Consider the following 19,738-nt stretch of genomic DNA (forward strand, 5'->3'; position numbering starts at 1 on the left):
ACCACTCAACTGCTCTGATGTGTGTGGTAATAATGGCAGAATAGAATAAAATAAAAATAAATACATAAAATAAGAAGAAAAAGATCGAATAATTGCGCAATCTTGGTTGATTTTAAACTGCGGATTCCTGATCGCAGTGCCAGAAACCGGGAAATATCCACTTCAGTAGCCGTGAATTTCTGTCCCAACGGTAAAAAGCAGGTAGAACTGATCTTGCCTGTTGGAACATTGTTGAAAAAACGGAACTATCGATTGTGGTTTTGTTGTGATTTGCTTAGACGGTCACGACAATGTGAACATCATAGCAACAAAAGCATGAGGTTCTTCGTTTCCACAGCTCAGAGAGGGGCACATGGCATTTCACTAACATTTAAATGTCTCTATGAGTGTATGTGTTCCATTTCGTGCAGAAGAGTTAAATTTGTTCTTATGTTGAAATTTTCAGATAATTCGACAAGAACAAAAACTGATATCATATCACTTTGAGTTATTGGTGCGATATTCATTGAATTTTTGAATAACACATCAAAATCACATGGAGCTATGACAACAAGAATTGTTTGATTTGAGATTTGATTTAGATATTCTCGTCTGCCCGGGATGGGAAAGCAAGTTTGGTTTGACACCTGAGAAAGGCATAGAGATCTACGACCACTCAGCCTGGAACCAACACAGGCCTAGGCGTCACGGGAATTCAAGTGTTGTTATTGGAAGCATAAATTCCCAAAGATATACGATACGATACGAAATTGTTGATTTTCATTTGCGTCTCCTGGACATCCAGCAGTGTTATCGTCCAAAATCACACGGAGATAACACGAAAATGAATTTGAATTTCGGTACCCCGATAGCAATGTGAAAAAATCTCACTGTTGCGAAATATCCTATTCAACAGTACGTGATCCGCTAAATTGTCTTCCTAGAGAATCATGTAGAACACCGAATATCACTGCAACTTGCACTTGCAAGCTGTTTTCGAAGTAAAATCGCTGGAAGGAGTAGCACCACCAACCGTTTCTCAATTCGGCTGGCCATATTCAAAACAACGCGAAATTTAGAAAACGCGTGACAGACGGTTGTGAAAATGCAGCCGCTCGCGCGCACAGCCTGCTACCTCCGTTTTCATTCATACCATACAATTGTGCCAAATGCACTTCTTCTGTATTTCCATTGCAGTCCAAAAATTCACAAAATCAGTCATTTTTTTCTAACCAATGGAAGGCTCTGTTGGAATCTTCTTTCGCAGTGGGACACACAACCGCCATAAATCTACGGGATTTTCACATTCGCAGAAGAATACACACTTGATTTCTAATAAAACTATAATGACTTTATTTCCGGTTACACGCAATGCACATTTGCTCTGCTTTTCCTCTCAAACACAACAACAACAGTGTCGATCGCGCCAACATCGGACAACTAGGGTGTTGCACATCTCTTACGTAACTTGCGAGGGGTCGGACACATCATTCTCCGTCAGGGTCATCAGATACCTGAGTGGGTGGAGCTTGCGCTTACTGGTGCGCCTACAGATGATCCAATTCTAGTTTTACGGAACTCATTCATTCCTCTACAATCATTATCATGTGGGCTGCAGTCCCTACCACATCTTCGATCGATTAACCGTGACCTCCAGTGTAATATCGGCATCGAAGTGTTAGACGGAGCGCTTCGAAGTGCACAAATCATCGCTAGCTGCTCCGACTTTTGGTTGTTGACAACCACCATCTCAGTTTTGCAATGAGCCAATTCCAGTTTCCTGGAGCTCTTCCGCTCCTCCACAACTGCGATCAACACCTAGTCGTACATAACACAATCCATAACACTAGACCCAAGGTGGAACCTTGTGGAACTCCTGAAATTATATGAGAGCTCTTTCGATCTCTGTGTGCACGATCTCTTCCATCTCTGTGTCGTGTCTTGTACTATAGTATCTACTTCCACTAGATTGTGGAAAAAGCTCCCGATAATATTGTCCGGGTATCCCAAGACGCAGAAACCATGGTCACGACAGCTTACTTACCTAACCACCGGTCAGACTAAGGCCTTTTTTTTTTTCCTTCTAAACCATAGGGGGATAAATCTGCTCATCAGACACCCTAACAGGAAGGTTAGGGTAGTGTGGGGATGAGGCCGTCTTCTACAATGCCGGTAGAAGCCAGGACTACTCTCTCCTCGACCCACTAAAACACATTCCTATGGTCGCCAAACCCTACGTCTCTCCGGAACCACCAAGAAGGTATTGCTTCAGAGAGGGGCTAGTGCATATCGCACCCTCAAGGTTAGCTGCCGTAGCCTAGCAGCAACGAACATCGATGACTCGCACTGGAGAGTCCATCACGGTAGCATGCTGGCGCTTAGCCAGTTTCCCGAGTGGTCCTCGCCACTCCCTTTGTCCTCGGAAGGCGGGCAGGGTCAACCCCGCCCGCGCCCTACTGCTGAGCGGACATCAAGAACTGATGCCCACGTGCAACCCGATCTGACCTGCCCGCAAAGGAAGGGTATCACTACCCTTCAGGCCCTATCAGATGCACCCGTAGGTTGCAGACAGCAGGGTCTCACCTACCCCGACCCTTGCCGGGGACCCCTTTCCAACCGCGGGCTCAGATCCAACCCAGTAGACCGACGCCACGACAGCACCGCTACCGGGACTTCCTCTCCGCGGCCACTTAATCGCTGTAAGGGTCGATCTCGGCCGCAGGGCACCGGTATGACCTACGAAGCCGACTTCGAACCCCTGGACCACCTCTTGTACTGCATCTGGACTAGCCATTCTCCGAGTCCACGCGCCACCTCCTCTGTAGCTCCCAGACGATATGGGTGATTGCCGTTGAAACGGCATTCCAGCTAACCTCATCCCTACACATTCTCTGGACCAAGTTGTCCGGAGTTGTGTCCTCCCCGCATGTGGCAAGCATGCGGTCACGCATTGTGCGAAAACGCGGGCACACGAACAACACGTGTTCCGCCGTTTCCTCTAAACCATTGCACACTGGGCATTCGGGAGAATCCGCATGCCCGAAACGGTGTAGATACTGTCGGAAGCAACCATGCCCTGTAAGGACCTGTGTCAGGTGGAATGAAACTTCCCCATGGCGCCTATTAATCCAACTATCTACCCTCGGTATCAACCTATGGGTCCACCTTCCTTTGGTGGAACTGTCCCACGCGCGCTGCCATTTGACCATAGAGGCCATCCTGACAGTTTTGCGTATGCCTCTTGTGCCGCGCATTTCGAAGCACTCCATGTCCTCACTGATAAGAATGCTGATAGGCACCATACCAGTAATGACACAGAGAGCGTCGTGTGACACGGTACGGTACGCGCTTGCAACCCTCAGACACATAAGCCTGTAAGTACTTTCCAGCTTCCGTCGGTAGCATTCAGTACTTAGCGCGGTACCCCACGCCGGGCCGCCATACCTAAGTATGGACGTAGCAACACTAGCCAGAAGCTTGCGCTTACTGGCGTACACCGCTGAGCTATTGGACATCATCCGGGACAGTGCCGCAATAGCTGTGGAGGCTCTTTTACAGGCATAATCGACGTGGCTACCGAAGGTAAGCTTATCGTCGATCATCACGCCCAAGTGCTTGACAGAGCGCTTCGACAGGATAGTGCATTCTCCTACACTGATCTCCGTCTGCTGCGCCGACTGCATGTTGTTAACAACCGTCACCTCTGTCTTGTGGTGAGCCAGCTCCAGTTTTCTGGACCGCATCCACGCCTCCACAACCTTGATCGAGTGGTCGGTAGTCAACTTCACCTCCTCGATCGTTTCACCGTAGACTTCGAGCGTAATATCGTCGGCAAATCCGACAATCACCACTCCCACTGGGTACTCTAACCTCAACACCTCGTCGTACATGACATTCCATAACACCGGACCCAGGATGGAACCTTGCGGGACTCCTGAGGTTATGTGAAAGCACTTCCGACCCACCTCCGTGTCGTATACTAGTACGCGATTCTGGAAGTAGCCTAAGGCCTGGGTGACTTCTGCTGTACATAGGAGTCGTCTCCAGTCTACTCGGTCCATGGCTGTGTGTCTCCAGTTTCGCACTCTGCGAAGGGTCAGAAAACCGTCCTCCACTTGATCGACCCACCTAGCTCGATGCGTACCACGTCTTCTTATAACGGCCGGATGACTCTCCAGAACCTTTTTAATCGGGTGACTAGGCGACATCCTGATGACGTGACCCGCCCATCGTAGCCGCCCAATTTTCGCGGTGTGGACGATGGTTGATTCTCTCAGCAGCTGATGCAGCTCGTGGTTTATTCGCCTTCTCCAAGTCCCGTCTTCCGTCTGCAGTCCGCCCTAGATGGTACGCAGCACCTTCCGTTCGAAAACTGCAAGGGCGCGTTGGTCCTCTGCACGTAGAGTTCATGCTTCATGCCCATAGAGGACAACCGGTCTAATCAGTGTTCTGTAGATAGTTAACTTCGTGTGACGGCGAACTCTGTTCGATCGTAGAGTTCTGCGGGGTCTAAAGTAAGCTCAATTTCCTACCATAATGAGTCTCTGAATTTCTCTGCTGGTGCCGTTGTCGGTGGTCACCAGTAAAGCCAAGTACACGAATTCTTCAACTGCCTCGATTGCATCACCGTCGATAGAAATTGGAGGTGCACCGGGCGCGGTGATTCTTCCCTGGAGCCCTTTACCATCATGTACTTTGTCTTTGACGCATTAGTGACTAATCTGATTTGCCTGGCTTCATTCTTTAGTCGGATGTACGTTTCCGCCATCGTCTCAAATTTGCGAGCTATCTATGGCTATCTATGTGTGGCTTCGTGGTCGAGCGGCTAGTGTCACCATGCATTTAGTCGCATCGTGCTAGGAGCGCGGGTTCGATTCCCGCCGCAGCTGTCAGGAAAAGTTTTCGGCTGTGCCACTGGGCGTTGCATGCTAGTCCGTTGTCTAGTGTCGTGCTTCCTTCAAAGAGCGAATAGCTCACTGGAAGTACTGAACGTGTCCGTGTCTTTTATCTATATCATCAGCGAAACCAAGCAGCTGAAAAGACTTAGTGAAAATCGTTCCACTCGTGTTTATTCCCGCTCTTCTTATTACACCCTCTAACGCAATGCTGAACAGCAATCACGGAAGACCATCACCTTGCCGTAACCCTCTGCGAGATTCGAAAGGACTCGAAAGTGTCCCTGATACTCGAACTACGCACATCACTCGACCCATTGTCGCCTTATCAGTTTATCTGGGAATCCGTACTCGTGCATAATCTGCCATAGCTGGTCTCGATCGATTGTATCATACGTCGATTTTAAATGGATGAATAAGTGATGTGTGGGCACGTCATATTCGCGGCATTCCTGCAACCAGAGATGGAAACACTCTGATCGTGAATCAACTCGCGAGTGAAAAACCAACAAACGGTTTACTCACAGTGCAGAGAGTAAGCCTTGTGTGAGTTTATTCGCACCCGCTTGCTTCATGAGTATGAAGCAAAACAAAAACAAAAACACTCATGAACTTTTATTCGCGAAGAACAAGTGGAGATGCGGGAATTGTATTTTAGTGCGATTTTAATAACAAAACAAGTAATTATCCATCAGATAGTAGTGTTTTGTGCTTTATTGTTCCTGAAAAGTAGATCTGTCGGCCGTGTAAATTCATTTTTTCACAAAGTTGAAAAATGTTCAGAGCAGCTTCGCGAATAAATCACGAGTACGACCAGCTTCGTTAGCTCGCGAGTGAAGGAAGTGCGAATATATTCAGGCCTCTGTTGTTCACGAGTAAGATAGCTTTGCGTTTGTGTCTGCTCAGCTGCATTCCTCACTGTTTTCCATCACTGTCTGCAACACATGGCGGATAGCGAACATTTGGTCCATTGTGCGCGTTCACCCATGAATCCAGCCTGATATTGCCCACGAATTCTCTTGCAATCGATGTGATAAACGACGGCATAAAATTTGGGAGAGTATCTTGTAGGCAGCGCTCTGTAGTAGAGATGGTCGGGTTTCGGGTTTTCAGACCCGAAACCCGACCCGAACCCGAACCCGACGGGTACGGGTCGGGTTCGGGTTTGAAAATTTAAAAAAAATCGGGTTCGGGTCGGGTCCGGGTTTCAAAAATTCCAAAACTTTCGGGTACGGGTCGGGTCGGGTTTGAATAACGTCGGGTTCAAGTCGGGTTTGGGTGCCAGTGTAGATAATTTTGTACTTAAAAAATGCCCTATTTGTCATGCACGTTACTTTTAATAATTATTTTTGAAGTCGAGTTTTGGTCGGGTTTCGTGAGAAATATATTTTTCGGGTTCGGGTCGGGTTCGGGTTTAATCGCCGAAAACTTTTCGGGTTCGGGTCGGGTCCGGGTTTGACGAAAAACAAAATTCTCGGGTTCGGGTCGGGTACGGGTTTTGAGATTTGAAATTTTTCGGGTACGGGTCGGGTTCGGGTCTGTAAAATCTGAAACCCGACCATCTCTACTCTGTAGTGTGATCGCGCGAAAGTTCCCGCAATCCAACTTTCTGCCCTTTTTGTAGATGGGACACACGATACCACTCCTGTTGCTCATGAGTTTAGTTTCGAGAGCTTCCCGGGCAAATACTTCTATTATCACATATTCAAGAAAGCTTCGAGAAACACTGTCCACAGTATTAAGCATACACCAACGCACGCTGGCTGCTGTTATCTTCTGGAGCATCTCAAGGTGTGTGGAAATCCGGCCATTAGTAAATGCCTGGTGGTGGTATAAACGAACAAAACATGAGTACTTTTAATGAATGGAAGAAGTACCGCCTTCTGATTGTGCGTAGGAGAGCGCTTACTCGTACTCTCGTCGACTAAATGAAAAACAAAACCAATCTCAGCTTGAAGAGAGGTGAACGCGGTGAAGGTGTTTAGCTCTGACATTGGGATTTAATGGTGCACGATTAACAGCAGATTCTCACATAATTACTACGAATTAAAGTCTACCATACGCCATAACGGTCTTCATAAATTCTGACAAATCATCGTTTTATTTTACGATTTGGGCTTATTCAGAAAATGTTGCTCATGAATAATTCAGTTTACTATAGGGCAATAACCGTGCAATCGGCAAAAGTGTTTCATTGTTCCGCTGGAGTGGTTCCAGTAGAAAGTTGTCACATAACGATCGTTCTGATCACAATGTGGCCGAGAATAGATCATTCCCATCAGATCTAGTTATTTATTGAATTTATTTTTTTAAGCCGCTATTTCCTGTTTTTACTGTTTTCATAAATATTCATTTGTTTTTGTAAGTCTACATGCTTTCAATTTTTTTTATTTAATCAATATGAAACTTATCTTTCAAACGTCACTCGTTTTCATTATCTTTGCTGCTTTCATATTCATTTTTTCTCATAATTAGTTATAAACTTTCAAATTTTCTGACAACTAAAATGTATAGTATCTCATGGTGATTTCATCTAGGGCAAATTACGTAAACCTTTAAGGGAAGAAGGCAGGAGGGGTTTTGTACAAAGCCTACATTTCAAGATGACGTAGGCTCACGTAGTTGATGGACAGTTCCTAACAGTAATAAGCAATATCTCATTTTAGCTCTTTTTTTCTGAACAATAATAATGAAAAATATAAAACTTGGAAACCTAATCTGACAGGAATGGTCTATTGCCCGCACTAAACCCAGTCTACCTAGGTACTTCAATGACAATGCCCACTCAACATTGAACGAGAACGGTTGCAGCACCAGAAGTTATGGAAACGTAAATTGTTTTAATTTCCTTCACGGTCTGTGATTTACCTACCAGCCATTATAATAGCGCTGGTGTTACGTTTCGAAAAGGGTGACCGGCCACGTGACGTCGGTGATGTAGGAGGAATGATCGTTTTTACTGTAGCTTTGAGAACGTCCATAAATTACGTCTGGCTTTGAAGAGGAAAGGAGCTGTGATGACTATGTTACGATTTCTCTAGGAGTTCTTGCTGGGATATTTTTTGAGCTTTTTCTGGAATGTACTGCAGTTCCGTTTTGTCCTATTTTTTAAGAAACTGCTTCTGGGATTTCACAACAAGGTGACTCTGAGACTCTTAAAAGAGTTCTTTTTGGAATTTTGTCTTGACTTTCTTCTGATATCACTGCTGATTTTCTTTTAAGAATTTCGTCTTGGTACGATATGAGATTTTCCAGAATTCTGTTTGGGATTTTTTCTAGAGACCTTTCTGGAACTCCTCAAGTAGTTTTTTCTAGGTTCCTCCTAGATTTGCTACAGAAATACCAGATGGGATTCCTTCTATTGAGAGACGACATGTGTGCTTTCCGAATTTCCTTCTGTTTTTCCTGCAGTCCTTGCTGGAATTTTTTCTAGGATTTTCTCTGAAATTCCTCCAAATATCGCTCATGGAATATCTCCAGAAGTTACATCTTAAGGTCCTCAAGAACTTTCTTCTGAGATTTCTCCTGGAGATATCTCTGTAATTCCTCTCCGTAGTTTCTTCTTGAATTCCTTTTTGGATTTGATCAGGATTTTGTCGAGAATTCCTTGAGATATTTTTTCTTGAATTCTACCAGAGATTTTTCTGAGAATCTTTAGGCAATACTTTTGCTTTGAAACGGCTGTGTCAGTCTCAATGTCTAAACGATCTATTTTATACTACCCAAGGGACTTGCAAGGGACCGTTCATAAACCACGGAGACTTTTTGGGGAGAGGGGAGGTCTGGCCAAAGTCTACTCTTCATACATTTAGTTTTGTATGAACCAAAGCCTACGATGGGTGAGGGGAGGGGGGGTCTGAGATGGCCAAATTTTGGTCTACGTGGTTTATGAACAGCCCCCAACATTTCGGCCATGAGTTTTGGCCTTTTCAAAAGAAAAAATGTCCATCGTCTTTTTTTTTCAAGGAAAAATTTGTCTATGTTCTGCAAATTGCAACAAGGAAATTTGCAGAACATAGACAAATTTTTCCTTGAAAAAAAAAAACAAAATCCATGGCCGAAACGTTAGGTAGAATAAAGTAAATCGTTTAACCATTAAGGCTGCTATAGCCGTTTCAGCGCAAAAGTATCTAGTTCTAGTAGAAAAATTCCAAATAAATGTATGCAATACTTTCTAGGATTCATCCTGGGTTTTCTTGAGAAACCTTGGGATTTTTCCAGACATTTCCTCTGAAATTCCTCCAGAAAGTGCTTCTAATAAGGTTCCTCAATGCGTTCTTTTTTAAATTTCTCCTGTAATTTCTTCTGGTCGTGAAGTTCATTCTGGGATTTTTACAGTAATTATTTATGGGATTTTTCTGGATTTTTTTTTTCCTGATGTTCCTCTATTCTATCTACATGGCCCTTCTTCCGAGATTCCTCAAGAAGTTTATTTTGTTATTATTTGAAAAGTTCTCTCTAAGATTTCTCCTGGAGTTTTCTTTGTGTTTATAGTAATTCTTTGCAGAATTTCTTTAGATATTTCGACTGCGATTCCCATTAGATACTTTTGGAATAATTATTTTTAAATCCTAGAGTAATACCAAGAAAAAAATCTGGGAGAAATCTTAGAAAAAAATCCTTGAAACCTCAGATGCAAATACTGGAAAAATCTCTGAAGGAACTACTTGAGGTATCCCATATTTATAAATTAGCGTGTATAGTATATGATCTCTCTTCACGGTTCACTCTGAGGAATATGACATCTCTATTCACAAAAGTTGAACAACAATATTTACGACGACCCAGAAAGAAAAAGATTCGTCGGCCTTGGGTCTTGCGTTTGTAAGTTACGTACCCTAATCTGTCTACGCAATCCGTAAATGAGACTATTCGTAGCTTCAACACGGTCTTTTACTTCAAGGGAATCGCCATTGTCGGAAGAATTTTAAGATAAACAAATCCATAAACACTACACGTTTGAAAATTGTTACATCGAGTAACAAAATTACCTCCATCGCTTTCAACACAACTCTCCATCGGATTGTAAAATTACAGGTTGTCCGCAGTATGGAGCTTGCTTACAATTTTGTATGCAGAAATTATTTTATGTACACGCAGAAAAATGGCGCTTGTTTAAAACAATAAAACGCATGGTTGATTTTCAAACTGAGAATTTACTTATTCCAAAGTTATATTTAATTGTTTTCATTTAGAGTTTATCGATAAAAACAACCGATTACCATCATTTCATATAGGGTCTGGGACCATTTGGGCAGGAGCACCTATTTTGGGCACTTGCTGCTATAACTCAGTCAATTTTGAACCGATTGATTTGATTTTCGAGACACGTTCAGTTACGCACAATATCTAGCCATGTGCAGAAATTCAAGTCAATCGGTTTGAAATTGACTGAATTAAAGCAGCAAGTGCCCAAAATAGGTGCTTCTGCCCAAATGGTCCCAGACCCTAATGTCAAAAATTTCATTTGTTTCAACAAAATAAAAACCATAAACATGGTTCGAAAGCACTAACACATCTATAAAATGCTTACCCCAACATCGCCACAACGAAGAAGGTGCTGCAAATCCATCACGCTAACTTCCAAGTGCACCTTTGGCCGTGATGAATAACGCGCAGGTACTCACGACAGCATCCACAAAAAGTTGATCGGTTTCGCCTTTTTTATCTTTTTTTTAGTCGTTCTCCTCCCCATCCGCTTACCGACGCTCTAAAAATAGATTTCCGAGCTGCCGCAGTTGCTGCCGTCACCAACACAATCACATTCCGGGTTCGTTAGTGGCAAAAGTGCAGTCGTTTAAATCAATCCATTATTTCATGTTGAAAATACCATATCTCTGTTTGTTTTAACAAACTGTCAAAAATCTGGCCAAATAAAAATATTTGTATCATCAAACAATAGAACAGTTCAGCTTAAACTAGAAATCAGTTTGTCGCTATAGTGAACTGAAAAATCGGTTGATTTGAACTAGAATTTAATTGTGTTTACAATTTATTTTTCTGCGTGTAAAATCGAATAACATTAAATGGAAATTTCAACGCTCTAATATATTAACGTCAAGTGTACATAGAAAGAAATTCTGAAAACTACACTTGATGTATATATTCGAACGTTTAAATTTCTATTTTATTTCATTCGATTTTATTTTACATAGAAGAATCTCTCGCACGCAAAATTGTAAGCACGATCCATACTAGAAACAACCTGTAATTTTACAATCCGCTGGAGAATTATGTTGAAAGCGATGCTGGTCAATTTGTTACAGCGAACTCGATGTAACAATTTTGAACTGTGTAGTTTTCACAATTTCTTTCTGTGCAAGGAACATGTGTGACCGTGTGATTAAAGTGCCATTTCTTTTCTCGCCAGACCTCCTAAAGGCTCCTTCGAGTGCAATGTTAAACCGTAAATTTGAAAAAGAATCACCCTGCTTCAGTTCATCTAAAGTCCTACACAAGGTAGACACTTCATCTGAGATCACAATGCATCTTCGAGATAACGTACCCTCTATAAAGCATATCCTTAATTGCCATCCGCAAGTTGAACAATTAGTCGGTCGTTGAACGACCCTCACGAAATCCAGCCAGGCACTAGGCCAGACGAAGCACTCCTCAAGAAGTGTAAGGACACTGAGGACACGCTAAGTATCTTGTTCGCCGAATTCAAAAGGATAATCCCTCTGTAAAAGTCACACTCTAGCCTGCGCCCTTTCTTGTAGATTGAAAATATGAGACTATCCAACCAGCTGATGGGCAATTCTTCATCCTCCCATATCGTTATAAGAATCTGATGGATTGAATGATGTAGCTTCTCACGTTCACGCTTAAGAAGTTCATCTGGAATCACGTGCTTCCCTGCAGTATTGCTGTTTTTCAGTTCATAAGCACTTTCTTAACTTCATCAATATTGATGGTTACTAGCGTGGTTCAAAAAATCGTTTTTGCTCCACACCGCTTATTCGATTCCTTACCAGATTATATGCCTTCTCACAAAATTTGAGCTCATTTGGTTGAAAATTGAGACTGCACAAGCCCGTCAAAGTTTGTATGGGAATCACTATGGGAAAACGATGTTTTTCATTCAATCAACCGTAGAATTTCCCCAAGTGCCCTAGTGGGTTGGTCGACCCTTGGTAATACTAGGCTACTCTATCAGCTACAACTTTGCCGAAGACCGCATTCAAATCGGAAGCCTCATTAATTAGTTATCGATTTGTATCCAACTGGGCAAACTTTAGCTATGATCCTCCAGCCTCCCAGCAGGCAACATTGCTGCATATGGCGCCAAAGATAGCACACTGAAATCATGGCTACTATGTTCCACTGCAGAATGCAGTGATGCCCACCGAATAGTTTAACCATCATGAATAAAGATTTCGATTCTGGATAAAAATCGGTAACTAATTAATGAGGCGTTCGATTTGAATGAGGTCTTCGGCAAAGTTGTAGCTGATAGAGCAGCCTAGGATTACCAAGGGTCGACTAACCCACTAGGGCACTTGGGGAAATTCTACGGTTGATTGAATGAAAAACATCGTTTTCCCATAGTAATTCCCATACAAACTTTGACGGGCTTGTGCAGTCTCAATTTTCAACCAAATGAGCTCAAATTTTGTGAGAAGGCATATAATCTGGTTAGGAATCAAATGAGCGGTGTGGAGCAAAAACGATTTTTTGAACCACGCTAATGGTTACACTGCTTGATCTTCATCAACTATGTTAAGGTACACCGGAGCAAGTTGAAACGGGTGGGGCAAGATGAAACAGCAGGATAACATGATGTTATCCAATGATAGTAAACAGCTTGAATGCCACAACACTTAGTTTTTGATTCAAACAATCTTTTGGCGAAAGAAAAATTTCCAAATTGTTTTGAAATCTATTTCAAAAAATCGTGTTTCATCATGCCCCACCCGTTTCAACTTGCCCCGGTGTACCTTAATCCTGTTCCTGGATGCACCTTTATTTCTACCACTCAACAAATCTTCGAAGTTCTCCTTCCACCTGGCTGTCACCATTTCTTAGTCTGTTAGCAAATTTCCGATCATTACGCATGGCGGGCACTAGCGCAGTCGTTTCATAAAACCTCCGCATATCGTTCAGGTTCATGCTTTCTTGCGCTTCAGTAATTACACTCTCATCGTGCTGCTGTTTCTTTTGCGATGGATTCATTTTTCTTCCACTGTTGTTAGACTTTTAGCGGCATTCTTCACGTTCGTCACCTCTTGCGTTGTTGTTGTCACTGGTTCATGGTTTGGATAAATTCCCGTGATCTGTTGACATCGCCACATCCGTAGGCCTCTCCTATCCTGTCGTCTAGCTTCTGTTGATACTTTGCAGTAACTCCTTCAATTGACAGGCATTGGATATTGGTTCTGTTGTTTCTTGAACTCGTGACGCTTCAGAACTCCGCCGAATTTTTGCGACTACAAGATAATGATGTTCAATGTTCGGACCTCTGTAGGACGTCACGCGAAAAATGTTGCCCGTCGACTAGCACTTCTGTTCTGTGTCTTCGTCCTTTCTTGCGAAGTAGGAACTGCTGATTGCTATCACCCTAGCAGCAGGAAATGTCATAAGTCACAGACCATGGTGAAGGATTTTCTTTCCATTGATAGGTCGAAAGAAACCTTCCCTGCCGATCTGCGCATTTGCATGTCATATGACTATTTTGACCTGTAATTTTACAATCCGATGGAGAATTGTGTTGAAAGCGATGCTGGTCAATTTGTTACAGCAAACTCGATATAACAATTTTTAGCTGTGTAGTTTTCAGAATTTGTTTCTGTGCAAGGAACATGTGTGACCGTGTGATGAAAGTGCCATTTCTTTGCACGCCAGACCTCCTAAAGGCTCCTTCGAGTGCAATGTTAAACCGTAAATTTGAAAGAGAATCACCCTGCTTCAGTTCATCTAAGGTCCTACACGAGGTAGACACAATGCATCTTCGAGATAACGTACCTTCGATAAAGCGTACCCTTAATTCCCATCCGCAGGTTAAACATTTAATCGGTCGTTGAACGAGCCTCACGAAATCCAGCCAGGCATTCACCGACGAAGCCACTCGTCAAGAAATGTAATGACATTGAGGACACGCTAAGTATCTTGTTCGCCGAATTCAAAAGGGTAATCCCTCTGTAAAAGTCACACTCTAGTCTGCGCCCTTTCTTGTCGATTGTAAATATGAGACTATCCAACCAGCTGATGGGCAATTCTTCATCCTCCCATATCTTTATAAGAATCTGGTGGATAGACGAGTGCACCGATGAACTGAATTCATCGCGGTCCGAGAATTTTGACACTACAGCGGGGTCGTTCCCAATCAGAATTGTTCAATTCTGATTGGAAATCTTTCACTTCTGATTGGAAGCGACCCTGCTCTAGTGTCAAAATTCTCGGACCGCGATGAATTCAGTTCATCGGTGCACTCGTCTATTGAATGATGTAGCTTCTCGCGTTCACGCTTAAGAAGTTCATCCGGAATCTCGTGCTTCCCGGCAGCATTTCTGTTTTCCAGCTCATAAGGACCTTCTTAACTTGATAACTAGATAACTAGATAACTTGATAACTAGATGATTGTCATCAACTATGTTTATCCTGTTCCTGGATGCACTTTTATTTCTACCACTCAACAAATCTTCGAAGTACTCCTTCCACCTGGCTGTCACCATTTCTTAGTCTGTTAGCAAATTTCCGATCATTACGCATGGCGGGCACTAGCGCAGTCGTTTCATAAAACCTCCGCATATCGTTCAGGTTCATGCTTTCTTGCGCTTCAGTAATTACACTCTCATGGTGCTGCTGTGTCTTTTGCGATGGATTCGTTTTTCTTCCACTGTTGTTAGACTTTTAGCGGCATTCTTTACGTTCGTCACCTCTTGCGTTGTTGTTGTCACTGGTTCATGGTTTGGATAAATTCCCATGATCTGTTGACAACGCCACATCCGTAGGCCTCTCCTATCCTGTCGTCTATCTTCTGTTGATACTTTGCAGTAACTCCTTCAATTGACAGGCATTGGATATTGGTTCTGTTGTTTCTTGAACTCGTGAACTCGCTTCAGAACTCCGCCGAATTTTTGCGACTACAAGATAATGATGTTCAATGTTCGGACCTCTGTAGGACGTCACGCGAAAAATGTTGCCCGTCGACTAGCACTTCTGTTCTGTGTCTTCGTCCTTTCTTGCGAAGTAGGAACTGCTGATTGCTATCACCCTAGCAGCAGGAAATGTTATAAGTCACAGACCATGGTGAAGGATTTTCTTTCCATTGATAGGTCGAAAGAAACCTTCTCTGCCGATCTGCGCATTTGCATGTCATATGACTATTTTGACATCTTGTTTTGCGCACTGTCTGTTGGCCTTATTAAGGCTGATTGTGTTGTTCCTTGCTGTACATGCATCGCTCCTGTATGGAGTGAGTATCGCCGCATGATCGATCGCTTTCGCTTTTGTCCCACGCGAAAATTAAAACAATAGATGCGCGGGTGTTTAGTGTTTAGTATTGAGTTCCATGTTGTGAATGCATATGGTTTGGGTTATTGATGTGTTCTCTGTTGCATTCAGTTTATTCCTGCGTAGAATAAGCTGAAAGTCGCTGCTCCCTGATGAGGTGGAAAAGCGCGACAGGATTTCTTTTATTAGATATGTTTTCGTATAGAAAAGTGGTCGATGTCGTTACAAATCGATCGCCATCTGTTGAGAGTTTGAACAGTTTTATTGTGGTAATAATGAATGCCAGAAGGATTACTTATCGGAAGGTTCGTTTACTCTTAAAGTATTATTATATCTTCAGGTAAACAATACATAAAACATTTCATCGATGGTTTTCATAAAAGTAGTTATGGAACTGTGAGTTTTAATCATTGCTGTAATAAAACCCTAATAAAAATCAAACAAAACCAATCAACAATGGAATTACTACTTGGGATGTATAGTTTTACACATTCCTATAGTCCAGTCCTATTGAAATTATTTCTACCAAGACGTCAAGATCCAGTTCATTGTCCTCCATTTGCCAACCGATCGAGTGCTGTGCGCCGGTCATTGAATCGAAGTCATGTCATCGACAATCGGACCGTGTGTCCTCTATGCATTATCGTTTCAGCAAAAATGTAGCGTTGAAGTACACTTTGAGGACAGACAAAGTTTTCTGGATCGCAACGATCACGAACAATACCCCGGGAAAGCCCCACATGTGCCGAATCTTGTTTACGATAAAAACAATCTCTGAAGAACCCAGGTCAATACTCTTTCGACTTGATATTGACTCAGTTCGGACAGTTAATTGATCAATTTTTGGCATAGATCGTGCGAAAATAAAAAATGCGAATTACTCACACGCAGCCCGAAGTTCCATCAGTCATGTAATCTAAGTATAATTAATAATTTTGTTTCATGAAACGGAGCCACTCGACTCATCGACCCATTATCACCTACATTGAAGCAGTCTCCCCGCTGCTGCTGATTGAAAGTTATGAAATTTGCTCCGGTGTGCCACAGACAGTTTTTTTATTCGCAATTTCTATCATCATCATGGCACGAACAAATGATAAATTATTTCATGTTTGGTTTCCGTCGTTTCTCTCCGTTTTCGTTACAGTCAAAACTCCCTCGCCACCTGAATACCAAAAAAAGCCGCTCTGCTCTGTGATACACTCTAACTGTGTTGGCCGGCGATGTCAATGATAATGATCGTTACCGGCCATCAGCATCGTTGGAGTTGAATCAGTTATACGACCGACGTCCTACCCGTGTACAAACTAGGCGCAGTTGGTCATCAACGGCCGTCAAGGGAACTACTACCGCGCAGCCCAGGCGAAAGTTCATATCCGGATCGATCGAGCGAGAGATAAAGGCCAGGCCTTCAGTGTATGATTTTTTGAAGTTGATGTGGCTCGATTGTACAAAGTGAAATAGAGTGCAAAAACGGAATCAGATGGCGCCTGTCTATGGTCGTCGGTGCTGAAGAGTCTTGCTTGGTGATTCCGCAAAAACAAGTTAGATCAAAAAAGAAGATACGCGCCCGCAAAGTTCAAAACCGTGAGAGCACGCGACAGGTGAAGAAGACTACGGCGTCAGTCAGTGGACTGTGATAAGTGATTGTTCGAGTGATGTGTTTTGGGAAATTTTAAGAAGAAAGTGTTGGGATATATTTTCAGTTGTACAAGTATGTCGGCCACTACCATCACCATGAGTGCAAACACCGCAAATAACAACAATAACAACAACAACAGCATCGCGACGAACAACAATGAAATACTGACACCGGAGGTGCAAGTTACCGTTAAGGATCTTCCTATTACGTTTAAGGTAAGTCAGAATAGTCAGTCATGGGCTAGTGGGCTCTGGTCAACACATAAAGATGATCATCAAAATAAGGCCTTCGTAAGGGAAAATGTAGTAAAATGCATTGTTGGAGTGAAACGATTCATCCCTTTGTTGAAGTTAATCTTTTCAAAGAGTCTCAACCGCTATATTTTCAACCCTTCTGGACGCGCGCCTTTGTAAAACCTTTGTAAATAGTACAACACTACCAAAAAATCTCGCTCGTTGTATACAACACGAGCGCGCTGCAGTTTTAGGATCAAAAGGGCGTGCGTCCTGAAAAATAAGATGGAAGTTTATTTTGTTGAAAAATATCAAACCTCATATATTGCCACGGGTTATTTTCAATTATTATTATTCAGTTAATTAAAAAAAATATGACTTGATTTTTAGTACACGGATAGTACTAACCGAGCCTACATGTGTGCAAAATTTCATGGGAATCAAAATTAACTGAGTTTTAGCAAAAACCAGACCCGTGCAAAACCGAGTGAATATTTATTATATTTCATTCACTCATATGCTCACTCACTCACTCACTAACTGACTGATTCACTGACATACTCACTACACCACTTAGTAGGTGAGTAACTCGCTCGCTTACTCGTCAGTTCTCTCATTTACTCACTAACTTTCTTAATCCTCCAATCACTAACTTATCAACTTACTTACACACGATTCCTTTTTTGCACGGGTCTGGTTTTTGCTATAACTCAGTCAATTTTCAACCGATTCTTACAAAATGTTGTACACTGATAGTACTAATCGTGCCTGCAAGTGTATAAACTTTCATGAGAATTGGTTGAAAATTGACTGAGTTGTACCAAAAACAAGACCCGTGCAACAAAAGAATCGGGTGTTCTGACTTACTTACTTACTTACTTACTTACTTACTTACTTACTTACTTACTTACTTACTTACTTACTTACTTACTTACTTACTTACTTACTTACTTACTTACTTACTTACTTACTTACTTACTTACTTACTTACTTACTTACTTACTTACTTACTTACTTACTTACTTACTTACTTACTTACTTACTTACTTACTTACTTACTTACTTACTTACTTACTTACTTACTTACTTACTTACTTACTTACTTACTTACTTACTTACTTACTTACTTACTTACTTACTTACTTACTTACTTACTTACTTACTTACTTACTTACTTACTTACTTACTTACTTACTTACTTACTTACTTACTTACTTACTTACTTACTTACTTACTTACTTACTTACTTACTTACTTACTTACTTACTTACTTACTTACTTACTTACTTACTTACTTACTTACTTACTTACTTACTTACTTACTTACTTACTTACTTACTTACTTACTTACTTACTTACTTACTTACTTACTTACTTACTTACTTACTTACTTACTTACTTACTTACTTACTTACTTACTTACTTACTTACTTACTTACTTACTTACTTACTTACTTACTTACTTACTTACTTACTTACTTACTTACTTACTTACTTACTTACTTACTTACTTACTTACTTACTTACTTACTTACTTACTTACTTACTTACTTACTTACTTACTTACTTACTTACTTACTTACTTACTTACTTACTTACTTACTACACTGCGCACGTGGGCAGATCACGAATTGAGCGTTTCCTTGGCCGTGATAGTCAAGCGCGTACGCTGACTCTGAGGAAGTTGAAGGAGGAGGGTCTCACCAGTGCTAGGCAGGGATCGTCCACTAGTTACAGAATACTAAGATATTTGTATGTTAATTCTCGATTTTATTCGGAACTAGCTGTCCCGACAAACTTTTTCTTGCCAAAATGTTGTGGTTTGACAACTGTTGACAACTGCACGGCACTCTAGATTGGTTTCATTTCAATTTTCTTCTCAGCTCATAAACAATCAGTACTTTATCAATTTTCTTACTATTTTTGTTGATTTCTGTAACTTTTTCTACTTATAAACACTGGCACCATGAATAAGAATCGAACCGTGCAAGAATCATCCCGAACAGTTCAGCCGTTCGTGAGTTTTGTTGCCTCAAAGGGACTTATTTTTATATATAGAGATATGCATGACATTGCACGATTTTGTTTGGAATATGCATAACTGTGCTGTAAATTTTGTTACAATTTAGCTATTGGATTTTTCAAAGGAGAATTCCCCTTCTTATGAACAAAGGATGTTCCTCAATACTCCAAAATTCCAATATTTTTTATGAAAGCTACTAGTATTTACATCTGTAAGTTTTGCTTTATTCTAGTGTCGACTGTCATTTCGGAGGGTTTCAGAGAGCTCCAGGGTGGTACCTAAAACCCTCTAAAACATGAAATAATCCTTAAACCTCCTCAGATCCCTATAAACTCTTCCGAGACCCCTGAAACACCGCTAAGACTCCCTGGATCATCCTGGAATCCCCTGAGATCCCATGAAGCGTTCTTGAGACCCCTTGGAGGCCTCTGGGACCATCTAGCTGGAATCCCATGATACCCCTTGAAACTCCCCTGATATCTCATGAGGCCCCTTGAAACTCTCCTGATATCCC

At 42.1% G+C, this 19,738-nt stretch overlaps 1 protein-coding gene across 4 annotated transcripts in view; it reads left to right on the forward strand.

Moving 5' to 3' along the window:
• LOC109420816 (uncharacterized) overlaps positions 1–19,738 on the forward strand; it is an 89,142-nt gene that overhangs the window by 55,587 nt on the left and 13,817 nt on the right. For all 4 annotated transcript variants that reach the window (XM_062852337.1, XM_062852338.1, XM_062852339.1 and 1 more), the window contains one exon: positions 16,474–17,183. In XM_062852337.1, coding sequence (XP_062708321.1) covers positions 17,043–17,183 — 141 coding nt within the window. In that variant the 5' untranslated portion in view covers positions 16,474–17,042. The remainder of the gene's footprint in view (positions 1–16,473; positions 17,184–19,738) is intronic.

This window comes from Aedes albopictus, chromosome 2, assembly GCF_035046485.1.
Source record: "Aedes albopictus strain Foshan chromosome 2, AalbF5, whole genome shotgun sequence".
NCBI lineage: Eukaryota > Metazoa > Arthropoda > Insecta > Diptera > Culicidae > Aedes > Aedes albopictus.